Genomic DNA, 13788 nt, shown 5'->3' with positions numbered 1-13788 from the left:
TTTTGTGACAGGCAGAACGGAAGGTGTAATCTTCAAACTTTTATAGATAACAACTACAGGAATGCCTGTCACAAATAAGAATATGATGAAGAAGTAGAATATGAAGAAGAATAATAGTTGAATAAAAAGAATATGAAGAATGTAACAAAAAAAATAATAGGTAGAAGATGAAGAAGAAGATGAATAAGGTGAAGAAGAAGTTGATGTCAAAGATGCTGATGATGATGAAGAAGAAAGTGTGGGAGAAGTAAAAAAAAAGGTGAAGGGCGTGGAAGTAGTGAAACATCAATATCTGACAAAATAAAAAAATTCTTAACATAGTCAATATCTTTGTAACTCCGAACATCTTAAAAAAAAAATAAAAATTCCTGCTATTCTATTTGATTGGGCTAAACCTCTATGCCTTTAATGTCTCCGCCACCTCCCCCAATACATCCTACATTATTCTTAGTTGTTTTCCTTCATGTAGAATGAACCTACAAGGAAAGAAAGGGTTTATTTTAATTCCGATATTTTCATCCCATTGACTTGCATTGGTATCGGGTATCGGTATCGGCGAGATCCGATATTTTGCCGCTATCGGCCGGTACTTTCCGATACCAATACTTTCCGATATCGGAAGGTATCGCTCAACACAAATGATGACTATAATATTGCCGAGGTAGCACGCCCTGAAATTATCTGTACTGGATAGAAAGTAGGGGTTCCTATATCATCATAGAGTATGTGGCCTAAGAGAGGGATACCAGCGTCAAACCGAAACACACACACACACTCAAAGAAACCAGTTTCACTGGTGTCTGATGTTGCAGCGCTAAGCTTTGAGATCCTTACAAAGGGACAGGGGATTTATATTTTGTGACACACCTGTGATCAGGCCACAGGCCTCAGAATCACAATACAATGTTTAATGGAACACTCCCTAGCCCCACACATCCTAAGGCACTGCTTAAATTGGAACTGTCACCAGCATCGGCACGTTAAGCTGCCCACATCATGGAATATTGTCTGCAAAGCTAAAAAAAATCTTTTAAATTTTATTTCCTATCTTTGACATCAGCTTGTAAAGTGTAGATGCTAATTTATGGTAAGTTTAGGTGGGTGTTACCCGAGATTGTTCTCTGAGGGGGGTGTACTTTTCCTCCTGTATGATGTTGACCAATCATAAGCAGGAGGTGTCATGAATGTAAAAATAAAAATTGAAAGAAACAACCGCACTCAGGATATGGATTTGCGTCATAAACGTGAAATTTTTAATAGGGAACACCACAGTGATTAAATCAAGTGTTGAGGTAACGTTTTGACCCCTTGTTGGGCCTTTATCAAACCTCACTTTTAAGCAGTGGACAATAGGAGAGGAGGAGAACGATGTCCAGCACGGACACAGCGGCTCCACTGGAGAAGAAAATGTGAGGATCCGGAATGGCACGGACAGGGAAAGCGATCCCTACAAGTACTGTGGGTCCAGAGGCAGGAGGATTGGCGGTGTGAGAATGAATGTAAAAATAAACATGTTCTCAGATGGTCAAAAGAATATGCCTTCTGCTGTGAGATATCAAATGACAGACAGACCTGCTCTCAGTCCTGATCTCTGCAGAGCTGAGTGTGATTATAAAGAGCTTCAGCTTTCATCTCATGGCAGTCAGGCACATTGACTGCTGTGGTATAAAAGCCGAAAGTGTTTTTAATGACCCTCTACTCTGTTATAATTTGCACAGCAATTGCAGAGATCGGGCTGAGAGCAGGGCTGTCTATCACAGCATCTCACAAGACTTGACTTTCTGGAGAAGTGTTATTTTTTCCCCCTTCATGACATTTCCTGATTCTGATTGGTCAACATCATGCATGCACCCTGAGAAGAATGTCAAGTAACAACCTCTTCAACTTTTCAAAAATTCTAACCTAAAATTTACAAGGCAATATCTACACAACATATTGGAAAAATTAAAAAAATAAAAATTATTACTTTATTCAGCTCTGAGGCCACTAATCAATGGTGTGGCTAGTTTAACATGCTAAAACAGGTGATAGGTCCTCTTTAACTCTTTCATATTTGTTTACTAAAGGAAATGAGAATTATTACGGTACTCATTTTATTCTTTTCATGTTGGAGCCATGGGGAACATTGAGATATCAGGAGGTGGATTTGTGATCCTCGTGCACCAATCTCATGGTGGCAGAGATGGCTCTTGGTGGCACCGTGCCTCTGATCTAACCAGGGCCGGTTTTAGACAAAGTGGGGCCCTAGGCAAAAATTTAAAGTGGGGGCTCCAAATGATAACATTGCACTGTGGCCCCCATATTTAGGGGCCTTATATAGGCCAATGGGTCTGCCACTATTGGCTGTACGCAGGGGCGTTGCTAGGGTCAGAAAAGATTGGGGGCCCAAGACAAAGAATTGCCCCCAACCCCCTCTTAATTTTTTTTTAACTCTTCAGATAAAACAGTGCTAACTCTCTGAGAATACTGTAGATAATGTAGTAGATGTCACCTGCAGTCCTATGTAACACCACAGATAACACAGTGATATCTCTGAGTACAGATAATTTAGTATATATCACATGCAGTCCTATGTAACACCACAGATAGACATAGCGTTTCAGAGTAAGACTATGTTCACATGCAGCATTTTTTTTCAGTAGCTTCTTTCAGCAATTTTTTTCACCCATAGAAAGCAATGAAAAAGTTTAAAAAATGCTGCAAATGTTGCAATGTTGTTTTTTGCTGCGTTTTTTGTGACTAAGGCCATGTTCACACTTTGCGGTCTTTACCGCGGAACCGCCGCGATTTTGATGCTGTGGGTCCGCAGCAGTTTCCATAGCGTTTCCATTTACATGTAAACCCTATGGAAACCGCAAACCGCTGTGCACATGCTGCGGGAAAAACCGCTCAGAAACGCAGCGGTTTACAACCCGCAGCATGTCACTTCTTTGTGCAGAATCGCAGCGATTCTGCACCCATAGGAAAGCATTGAACCGCTTACTTCCCGCATGGGGCTGTGCCCACGATGCGGGAAGTAAGCGGATAATGTGCAGATGGTACCCAGGGTGGAGGAGAGGAGACTCTCCTCCAGGCCCTGGGAACCATATTTGGGTAGAGCAAAGCAATCTCTGTGTTGAGGATGTAAAAAACACAGTGGATACCACTAACAGTTAGTCATTATAAAGCATAAAGTGGATGTAATAAAACGTAACTTTTAATAAATATAAAGAAACATAAAAAATAGTCACCCAAGTGAAAACACAAATAAAGGTAATGTCTCAGCCAAATAGCAAATGGTAACAGAGACCAGTAATCTTTTATAGGATTAAAAGATTCCGAATGCGTCACTATTTACGGAATCAAAAGAACTATGGTGTAAAATTTATACAGATGCTGTAAACAAAGTACACAAGTAAAACAGCGTCAATTTATATACACACATAGCCGCATATGAGAACAATAGGTTGGCTACCTTCAACCATAGCAAAAAATGTAAGGCTGTTCATAATGGAAGGGATGACAGTCCCTATGCCAATCCCTATAGGGCTACCGTTAGGCTATCCCCAGAGCTCCTGCCCTTACAAGGGCAGTCTCACCAACTACCCCTGCACACACATGCCCTGCACTCTCCCTATAATGACATTATAGGGAGAGTGCAGGGCATGTGTGTGCAGGGGTAGTTGGTGAGACTGCCCTTGTAAGGGCAGGAGCTCTGGGGATAGCCTAACGGTAGCCCTATAGGGATTGGCATAGGGACTGTCATCCCTCCCTCCATCCGGACTTTCGCCTGATCAGGAAATATCCGGTGCTCTGTGGCCCACGGAATTGGTGAGACTGTTCCATTTTTTACCCTTTTCCATTATGAACAGCCTTACATTTTTTGCTATGGTTGAAGGTACGCTGTTTTACTTGTGTACTTTGTTTACAGCATCTGTATAAATTTTACACCATAGTTCTTTTGATTCCGTAAATAGTGACGCATTCAGAATCTTTTAATCCTATAAAAGATTACTGGTCTCTGTTACCATTTGCTATTTGGCTGAGACATTACCTTTATTTGTGTTTTCACTTGGGTGACTATTTTTTATGTTTCTTTATATTTATTAAAAGTTACGTTTTATTACATCCACTTTATGCTTTATAATGAACCATATTTGGGGTAAAAAAAAAGAATACAAATAAAAAATCATGTTATACTCACCTCTCAGCGCTGCACGCGGCCGGCCGGTCAGAGTTGCTGTGCGAACAGGACCTGCGGTGGCGTCGCGGTCACATGACCGTGACGTCGCGGTCACATGACCGTGACGTCACGAAGGGTCCTTCTCGCACATCATCTTTGGAACCGGACCGCCGGGTGCAGCGCCGAGGAGATCCGGACATCAGAGGGTGAGTATAACCAATTTTTATTATTTTTAACATTACTATTGATGCTGCATATTGCTGCATATGCAGCATCAATAGTATAGGCGGAAACCCGCAGCGGAAACCGCGGAACAAACCGCGATAAATCTGCAGGGATAACCGCAGCGGTTTTGCCCTGCAGATTTATCAAATCCGCTGCGGGAGAACCCGCAGAGGGACGCCGCAAAGTGTGAACATGGCCTTACACTAACTTTATTAAACATGTATTGTAGACAAAATGCATACTGTAAATAACAAACAGCAAAAGCTAAGGGTATGTGTCCACAATCAGTAAACGCTGCAGTTCGGCTGCTGTGTACTTGTACAGCGTCCAACCCGCAGTGGCCAGATGTTACAGTGTAGTGGATGGGATTTCAAGAAATTCAATCTCTACTATGTGTGCACTATCACCTGCACCTCACCCGCAGAGATGGACAAGGGGCGCGTCTGTCCAGGCTGCAGCATGTCAATTTATATGGCGTAGACACAAGTCTCCACCAGAGAAATCTCACCTCTGCAATGTATAGGATGCAGGGATTCCGCACAGATCAATGAACACATGCGGAATCACCTGTGTTCAAAAGATGGCAGCACTATGGACGCAGCACATGTCCACTGCCATTTCCGGATCCTCTGCACATACCCTAAAAAATGGGTGTTTTGAAAGCAGTGGTTTTACTGCCAAGAGAGCATGTTTTGGCTGCAAAAAAAATGCACGCTGATTCCTATGCACACCTGTACTTTATGTGCATAGTTTACCCTTATTGTTTCATGCGGGAATTCAATTATTTCTATATAATAAATGCCCTGATTCAGCAGACAATATTCCTGACTTGGGTCATCCAGACAGTAGTGACAGCAGGTCGCCCTGTCAGATTACAAGCAATGATTTTGTGGTCAGAGCCTACGCTGATGGCTGCTGTATCTGACTCTCAAACCTGATCCTACAGCAAACGGCACAGAGCTCCGGGACCACAGTGAGTAAATCACAGCACTGAGGGGGTCTCAAGGGGGGTTTGGGAGAGACGCTCTACTGCTGATTCACTGCTGTACACCCTCTGGGCACTTCATACAGGGGCTGCAGAGGTAGGGGGCCCCCCTTCTAGGTAGGGGCCCCAGGCGTCTGCCTGGTCTGCCTGTGCCAAACGCCGGCCCTGGATCTAACCATGGTTTCCCGAGAACAAGCTGCTAGACAATTGATGTGCACTGAATTTCTGACACTAACAAAGTCACTAAACAAAAGTTGAGGAAAAATTGGTGCTATAAGTGAAGTGTGGTTCAGGAGAGTATATTTTTTTTGGTATAGAAGAATCGGGTGTATTACAGTACAATGATTATTTAGGGTATTGGATGTCTCACCTCTGGTGTGGTTGAATCTTTTCATCACTGTCTTCACTTCGTGTCTGTACAACGCCTCATCTCTTTTACAAACCTGTGTTGTTCTCTCCCAGTACTCTGGATCCTCGTACTCCTTCATCCATGAAGCTACAGGGATACGTCTCTGAAGATCACTACTGTATATCTCAGTCAACTGGTCATCCAGATATCCAATGATGGAGAACTCAGGTATTCCAGGTAAAGGGACTGAGACCCCCGTGTAATAATAGCGCAGAGAGTGACTGTCTGAGAGACATACAGAGTGTTACATATAGCACCGATCAGATCATCTACTAGAGGGTAATACTCGTATATGTGTCTACCGTATGGCTAACAGCTGACTCAACTGGACATTCTCTTCTCAAAGAGATGAGGGTTCGGTAATCAGGTAAAATTACTGGGAAAATCTACCGGTCTATGGGACAATCCAGGGGAAGACTGATGTGCGAGGCTCATCGACATGCTTTTTAGGTTATATTGACAGGGGTGGTCCAAGTACGACTATTTTTTTAAACTGATTTTTTTCATTTAAAACACAAACCATCAAATTGGATGTGTTTTAGTTATTTCCAAAAGATAGATGGTACATAGCATTTTTGGAAAAATACTACGATGGATTTCTGCTGTCTATTTTTAGTATAATTTACTAGTCATCCTTTGAGTAATACTCATACATATTAAGCCACGGTCAATATACATAAACCCAGACTCATATTTAAAGGATAGCAAAAAACTAAAACTTGGCCCCTAAAGAGACAACTCCAACAAGATCATGTTTCAAAAAGGAGGACAGAAGGAGTGTTTAAAAAAGCATGCAGTAGTGCAGCGAAACGCGCGTCGGGGTTGTGCAATTTCAATTCAGTGTATTATCAGGTTGACATTTTTCATACAGGAACCTTGAGGAAATGGTTCAATTTAGAAATTAACCTTAGCCTTGTCTTTGACAGTAGCCACAGTAGGTTATAATCATTGTTGTTGCATCATATTACAGGCAACATGGTTTGAAGGTTCGGGTCTGTATGATTAAGGGTCGTTCCTCTTTTCCATATTATTTATATGTGATTACTATGATTGATATGGTACTGAATGCCACCTGGTGGTGTCCTTATTTTGCATCTTATATGTATGTGGTTTTTTAACCTATTTTCTAGTGTTTAATACAAATTGTATATTCACTTGCAAACACTCTTTTTTGAAATATTAAGCCATGGTGCAGGGAGGGATCAATACTATCAATCACTGACACAATCAGTGTAATCGTGATTCCAGGACCCTCAACCAGACAATGGATAAATATATAGCCAGAATTAATTTAGACGAGACCATTAAAATTCTCCAAATGTATCACAGTGACTATTGCTTTGGTTTGGCTTCTTGTTTACTTTCAATTTTCCTTCTCGCCTTCCAAGAGCTAAAGCATTTTTTTTCATTTTTCAGTCAATGAGAGTTGTATCAGCACTTGTTATTTTGCAGTACAAACTGTAGTTTTTATATTGATACCATTTTGGGGGCGATATGATTTTCTAGTCTCTATTTCTTCCATTTTTTGGAGGAGGTAAAGTAACAAACAACAGCAATTCTGCCATCTAAGTTTGAGGGGGGGGGGTTGTAATTTAAACCATGGGATAAATATTATAATGTTTCCTTAATTCGAACCAATGTCGGACTGTCCCACACAATATATAGGGAAATGTGGGGTCATAATACTGTATATAGGGACCTGGGGGGCCATAATACTGTGTACAGGGGGTCTGTGGGACATTATACTGTATATATGGACCTGTGGTGCCATCATACTGTACATAAGGAGCTGTGGGGACATGACACAGTTTATAGCAGGCTGTGGGAACATCGTACTGTATCTAAAGAGCAATGTGGGAATCGCTGTGTATAGGGAGATGTGGGGCCTTCATATTATTTATAGGAAGCTATAGGGGCATCATACTGTATATAGGGAACATTGTACTGTATATAGGGAGCTGTGGGGCCATTATACTGTATATAAGAAGCTTTACGGCAAACATTCTGTAAATAGGGGAGCTGTGCAAATATCTTACTGTTTATGAGTCGCCCGCCTGGGCCGTGGGGTACTCGGTACCGGGTCTGGTACTTAAAGGGGATGTCACGGTGGCTGCGACCTGATCCGTGGCCCTGGGCGCCCAAGTAAAGGGGAAGGTCTTTAAAGGGGTTTTAGGATAGAGTTTATGTTCTAGATGCCAACTGTGGTATTCATTCAGTAGGGACCGACGCTGCTTAAAGGGGTCCTCTGGGGTGATTGTATGGCAGCTAGATGGTAAAACTTCCCACAGGTGAAGTAGGTCCCCAGGGCTCCCAGTGTAGTGCACCGATGGTGTGGTGCATTGTATGGCAAAGAGCGAGGACGCAGGTTTGCAGTCTTTACCTGGTTTACTGATGGTAGCAGTCCTCAGTCCAGGGTACCAAGTGCAGGGATAGCTGTGGTCTGGCCGTTTTGGAGGCAATAGAGGGTCCCTCTCCCAGGTGAGGACCGTAAGCCTTTCCTAATTGCGCTACACTAGATGGCGAGGTACCTGCTGCTTGAAGCTTGCTGGCAAAGTCCCCTCTCTCCTGTCCTAAGACAGATGTCTGTACAATAGGCAGTGCGAGCTGTTTTATAGAGTCCCTATCATGACCCGGGCTCTCAGGTTACTGCTTCACCTCAGACTTGGTGTGGGCACTTGATATATAGTCCTATGCCTTACGGTTCTGTCGTGCGTCCCGGAGAACAACACGACCTTGGGCTCCCGGTGCCCGGTTTCTGCGTTCTGGCTCTGAGGGTGTCCGTCTGCTGTTCCCCTCTGAGCCTCTTCCTCCACTGTGCTCCTTTCCTCTAAGCTCCTCCACTAGTCAACACTTCAGGTTATCTCTCTTTCCAGAGGCTGCAGCTCCCACGTGGCTGCTCGGCCTCTCAGTCTGTTCCAGACGTCCTTCTCCTATCTCTCCCTCCTGGAGACTAACTCGCTCCTCCTCCAGACCAGGATGCCTATAGCTAAGGGAAGGTCCCCTGAATCCGGGTCAGAGCTCCCGCTTCTGGCCTGGATTCGGAATGTGTTGAATGTGAGTGCCTTACTTGGTCAAGAGAATCCTCCTTGCCTCCAAGCATGATATCACCCTCCGCGAAGGGAAGGCAACATCACTGTAACAATCAGTTACCTGGGGTGTTACATTTATAGGGAGCCATGATGGTATCATACTGAGAATAGGGGACCTGTAGGGGCATTATTCTGTATTTAGGTAGCTGTGGAGCCATAATACTATATATCAGAAGCTGTGAAGACATCATATTTTATATGTGGAGGCAGAGCTGTGGGAACATCATACTGTATATAGGGTACTGTGGAACATCATACCATGTATATGAAGCTGTGGGGACATCATATTGTATATAGGGAGTTGTGGGGCCATGATGAAGTATATAGGTGGGTGTGGGGCAATCCAACTATACATAGGGGGCTGTGGAGATATCATACTGTATATAGGGAGCTGTGGGTACTTCAATCTGTATAGAGGGAGTTGTGGGGACATCATACTATATATAGGGAGCTGTGGGGGTATCATACTGTATGTTGGGGAGCTGTGGGGATATTATACTGTGTTGCTGGGGCATTATACCTTGCTGGGGCCCCTTTGGGGTTATCATACAGTGTTTTTTTTAAGAATTCACTGTGGAAGTATCATACTGTGTTCTGGAGGGCATATTCAAAGGGAGCCATGAAAGAGATATCATAGTAGGTGAAAACATCAAGAAGCTTCAATAGGGGCACAATTACTGCTCCTATCTTGCTGCAACGCATCCCTTTGATGTCATCTACTAATCTGCTAATAATCCCTTTTTCACATGAGAAAAAATATATATAAAATATATGCAAGAAGCATTTTAAAAAACTGACACACAGACAAAAAATGGATCCAGCACACTGAAAAACAACACAGACCGTTTTCAAGGATGAAAAAAAAATGAAATGTGAAACCGGCCTTCCACTTATGCTTTCTGCTTCTCATTTTATCATGTGTTGCTCTTTATCTCTTCCTTTTAAACGTAGTTTCACACCATGTTCAAGCACAACATTTAACATTTAGTCGTGGCCAAAAGTCATGAGACTGAAACAAATTTTGCTTTTTTTCACAAACTGTGCCGTTTCAGATTTTCTTGCGGCAATTTACATCAACTCCAGATTGTTATGAAGAATGATCAGATGATTTGCAAAGTTATTCCTTTCTATGAAAATTAACTAATAAAAAAAAAATTCCACTGAATTTCAGCACAAAATGACCTGCTTACATTATTATTTCAGTGATCTTCCCATTAGAATAGGCAGGAGAAAGTGTTAACAAGGACAAGGTAGCTGATATCATTATGCTGATTGAATTATGAGAGCAGACTAGCAGAGTGGTTGCTTTAAAAGGGGAATGATTCTTGAAATCATTGTCTTCTTCTATTAACCATGGCTACCTCCAAGGAAACACTTGGCAGTCATCATTGCTTTGCATGAAAAGGGCTTTACATGCTAAGAGATTGCTGCTTGTAAGATTGCCCCTATATAAAGCATCTATCAAATCTTCAAGAATATTAAAAAGAGATTCAATTGTTGTGAATAAGACTAGAAGGCACCCAAGAAAGTCCAGCAAGTGACAGGACCATCTCCTAAAGAAGATTCGGCTACGGGATTAGTTCAACACTAGTGCAAAGCTTGCTCAGGAACGGCAGCAACTTCTCTGCAAGGAATACATCAAGTACATACCGACATTCTGCTAAAGTTGGATGGCTGAAAACTTGTCACACGGTGACTGTTCATGATTAGGGAAATGGGCCCTGAATCGTTCCTAGACCCTAACTATCCCAGTTCTCAAGGGTACCTTTAAAGGTGAGGAGGTTTGGGCCACCCGCCTAACTGTTCTTTTATTCCCTAAGACAGACAGGGATAACAGAAAGCAACAAACACTCAAAAGGTAGAGAGGTATGTAGGGAAGGACAGGAATATACCAACCAAATGGGAGTAGAACAATGAGGAAAGCATACACCCAAAAAACAGGACACAACAATCTCCAGTAGCAGCAACGATCTCCAATTCAGCACAATGTCTCCAAGGCGCTAGGAAGCAAAGCTTTCACTGGCAAGGCAGGGAAGGTCTGGCCACGTTTTATAGGGAGAGGTAATGACCAGATCAGAAGCAGATGAAATGAAGCTGCATGTTTCTGATAAAGGTCTGTTAACCTCTTCAGCACCAAAGAAAACCAAATCCATTTAATATGGGACATAAACACACAGACCAAATGGAAGATCTGCTATTCATGCTACATAGTGATCTTCTAATCCCAGATCTCCCAGGAGGACGTGACAAACTCATGACAAGACTGGGGTAAAGCTATTTCTCTGATGAAGCCCCTTTCAACTGTCTGGGACATTGGGAAAAATAATTACCCAGGAAAGAAAAGGTGATGCTGCCATGAGTTCTGCGTCATCAAAAAGTAAAGCCTTCTAAAATCATTCATGAGTAGGGGCTTTTCATTCATGGAAGGGCTCACTCATAATTACATCTAATACGGACATTTTTTTTCTCATTTGCCATCCATCTGTAATGCTTTTTTTTAGATTAGATGTTATTAAACATTTACGAGTCTAAATATGTTTTCCAGTTACATATTTGCAATGTATCCTTAAAAATCAGATGCAGAACTGTGACTCCTTGTCAATATAATTGTTTTACTCACCCAAAGACTTGAATGAGGGAGTCTCATCCAATTTATGGAAGAAACTATTGCATGCCGCAATTTTTGTCACACGCAGATTCTGTCAGTGAAAATCAATAACATACATCTGCACGGCCCCAATTAATTACATTGTTACTAGGTGTTGTCTGGTGTTCAAGAAAATACGGTTGTATGAACTAAAAGATCACAGAGCACAATCACATCATTTACAGTATATAAACTGTGCCGTCTGCTACACTTTTCAGACTTAAAAAAGTGATGCGCTCTTTAGAACACCGCAATCTATGGAAAGCTGATGCACCTGTATTGTCATACGCTTGTATCACTTTTTTCATGCTATTTTTTCAAAAAAGCAAGTCCCATGATCCCCTGATACTTCCCCTCCACGTCATTAAAAAAAACAAAAAGCGGATGCAAAATACATGTTTAAAAACAAATAAACACATAGACGTGCTTTATAATGCAGACATTAGAAACAGTTTTACAACAGATCTTTTTTTAATGACATAAACACGATGGCAGCCGGACTTATTATGACTAATATAATGGATATAACAGGTGCCTCCGTACTCACCAGAATACACTCCAGACACACCCAGAAATATCACGGCGTACACCTTCTCCATCCTGTATGTGATATAAATTACAAACTTGATGATGTTGTCATGGAGAAGCGTGAAGCTGAACAGCAGAAAACAAAAAATGGGCCGTACTATATATAAGGGAAGGAGCCGATCTCTGATTGGACAGTTGCTAAGTTTTCTCCAATAGGAAAATTAGTCTGAAAATGATCAGCAGTTGCTGGGCAGACTAAAGGAGGGCTTACAAACTAAAAGTGAAAGTATGATGTGATTCAGGAATGAAAGGGAACCTGTCACCATAGAAATGCCGCCCCGTCCACAGGCCCCATGTTATAGAGGAGCTGAGTAGATTGATATATAGTTTTGTGATAAAATATTCTGTATAACTCATGTTTGAACCATTTAATCCTCTGCACTCTAGCATGGCAGTGAGTGACAGCTTTCTTTCGAAGTGTGCAAACAGGCAGGGTCGGACTGGGGCACTGGGACACCAAACGATTCTCCGGTGGCCTGTGTCCTCGGCAGGACCCCGAGCAGGACGTAGAAGGGGCTGGCTAGTTTCAACTGAATGTGCGCACTTTCAGTTAAAATGTATTGGGGTGCAGAAAGTCTGCTCCCCAATGGTTAAAATGGCAGCCAACCTATTAGACGCCGGCCACTGATGTTAGTGCGCCAGTTTGCAGGTAGCGCATGACAGTGACCTCGACGGATGAGTGACCTCTGATAGGTCGGCAGCTATTTTAACACAACCCCGCAAGATCTGAAGAGAGAGCATGCCGGGCAGTGCCAGGAGCGCCGGCAGGGAAGAATTTTTTTTTTCTCTTCTTCCGTGGATGTGGCATGATGCGGGGCAAGGAGGGACATGAAACATGGAGCCCAGGGACATGGCCAGGGACATAGGGGCCAGCACCATGGACATAGATGCCAGCACAAGGGCTATGGGACCAGACCAATGGGACAAAGAGCATAGGGGCATGGGGCCAGGACATGGAGCTAAGGGCATGGGGCCAAGAGTCATGGTGCCAGAACCAGGGACATAGGGGCCAGCACCAGGGGCATAGGGACCAAGATCAGGGGCATGGGACCAAGGGCGTAGGGGCCAGCACGAGGGACATACGGGCCAGCACCAGTGACATAAAGACCCAAGATGAGGGAGCATAGGTGACCAAGATGGGGGGACATTATTAATTAAAGAGGCCAGGTTGAGGGACTTAATTACTGTATGGAGGCCAAAATGAGGAACCTTCATTATTAGTTTATGGTGGCAAGTTGGGGACATAATTACTGTAGTAGCCAATCAAGGAACATTATTGCTGTAATATAATTTACTTTTTATAATATGTCATATATGTAATATTGGTTTCCGCAACAGAGAGGAGCCAGAAGACCGCAGCATCTGATTGCGCCTACTCCTAAGCTGAAATAAAGTACTTCACCTTCTTTTTAAATGGTGTTTATTTATTTTGGCAGAACAGGGATTAATCGGCCATGTTGGAAGCTCTGGGAGTCTGAGCTCTCGGCTGAGCTCGGTTAGCCACTCCTATACCCCATACAATTTGGGTCTTGATTTAAACACGTCAGAGCTAGCTTATGCTGCATGGCTTGGAGGAGAGGTGTTTTGGTACCTATATGAGGAGTTTAGAGGAGTTATCTGTGACTGTTGCATGGGTTTGTAAGTGTGATAAATCCCTTCTCGTATTTTTTCCCCATCCTCCAC

At 42.9% G+C, this 13788-nt stretch overlaps 1 protein-coding gene across 3 annotated transcripts in view; it reads right to left on the bottom strand.

Annotated features, from left to right (window-relative positions):
- The window catches only part of LOC143806201 (class I histocompatibility antigen, F10 alpha chain-like), a 71556-nt gene extending 59358 nt beyond the window's left edge, over positions 1–12198 (bottom strand). For 2 of the 3 annotated variants that reach the window (XM_077286323.1, XM_077286325.1), the window contains exons 1-2: positions 12065–12188; positions 5743–6006 (exon numbers count right to left, since the gene is read on the bottom strand). In XM_077286323.1, coding sequence (XP_077142438.1) covers positions 5743–6006; positions 12065–12116 — 316 coding nt within the window. In that variant the 5' untranslated portion in view covers positions 12117–12188. Of the gene's footprint in view, positions 1–5742; positions 6007–12064 lie in introns of all 3 variants that reach the window. The other variant, XM_077286324.1, reaches the window with a different exon arrangement.
- Positions 12199–13788: the final 1590 nt, after the last annotated feature.

Source organism: Ranitomeya variabilis, chromosome 2, assembly GCF_051348905.1.
Source record: "Ranitomeya variabilis isolate aRanVar5 chromosome 2, aRanVar5.hap1, whole genome shotgun sequence".
Classification (NCBI taxonomy): Eukaryota; Metazoa; Chordata; class Amphibia; order Anura; family Dendrobatidae; genus Ranitomeya; species Ranitomeya variabilis.
The sequence above is the reverse complement of the archived record's forward strand: the minus strand, read 5'-3'. Positions and strand labels throughout refer to the sequence as shown.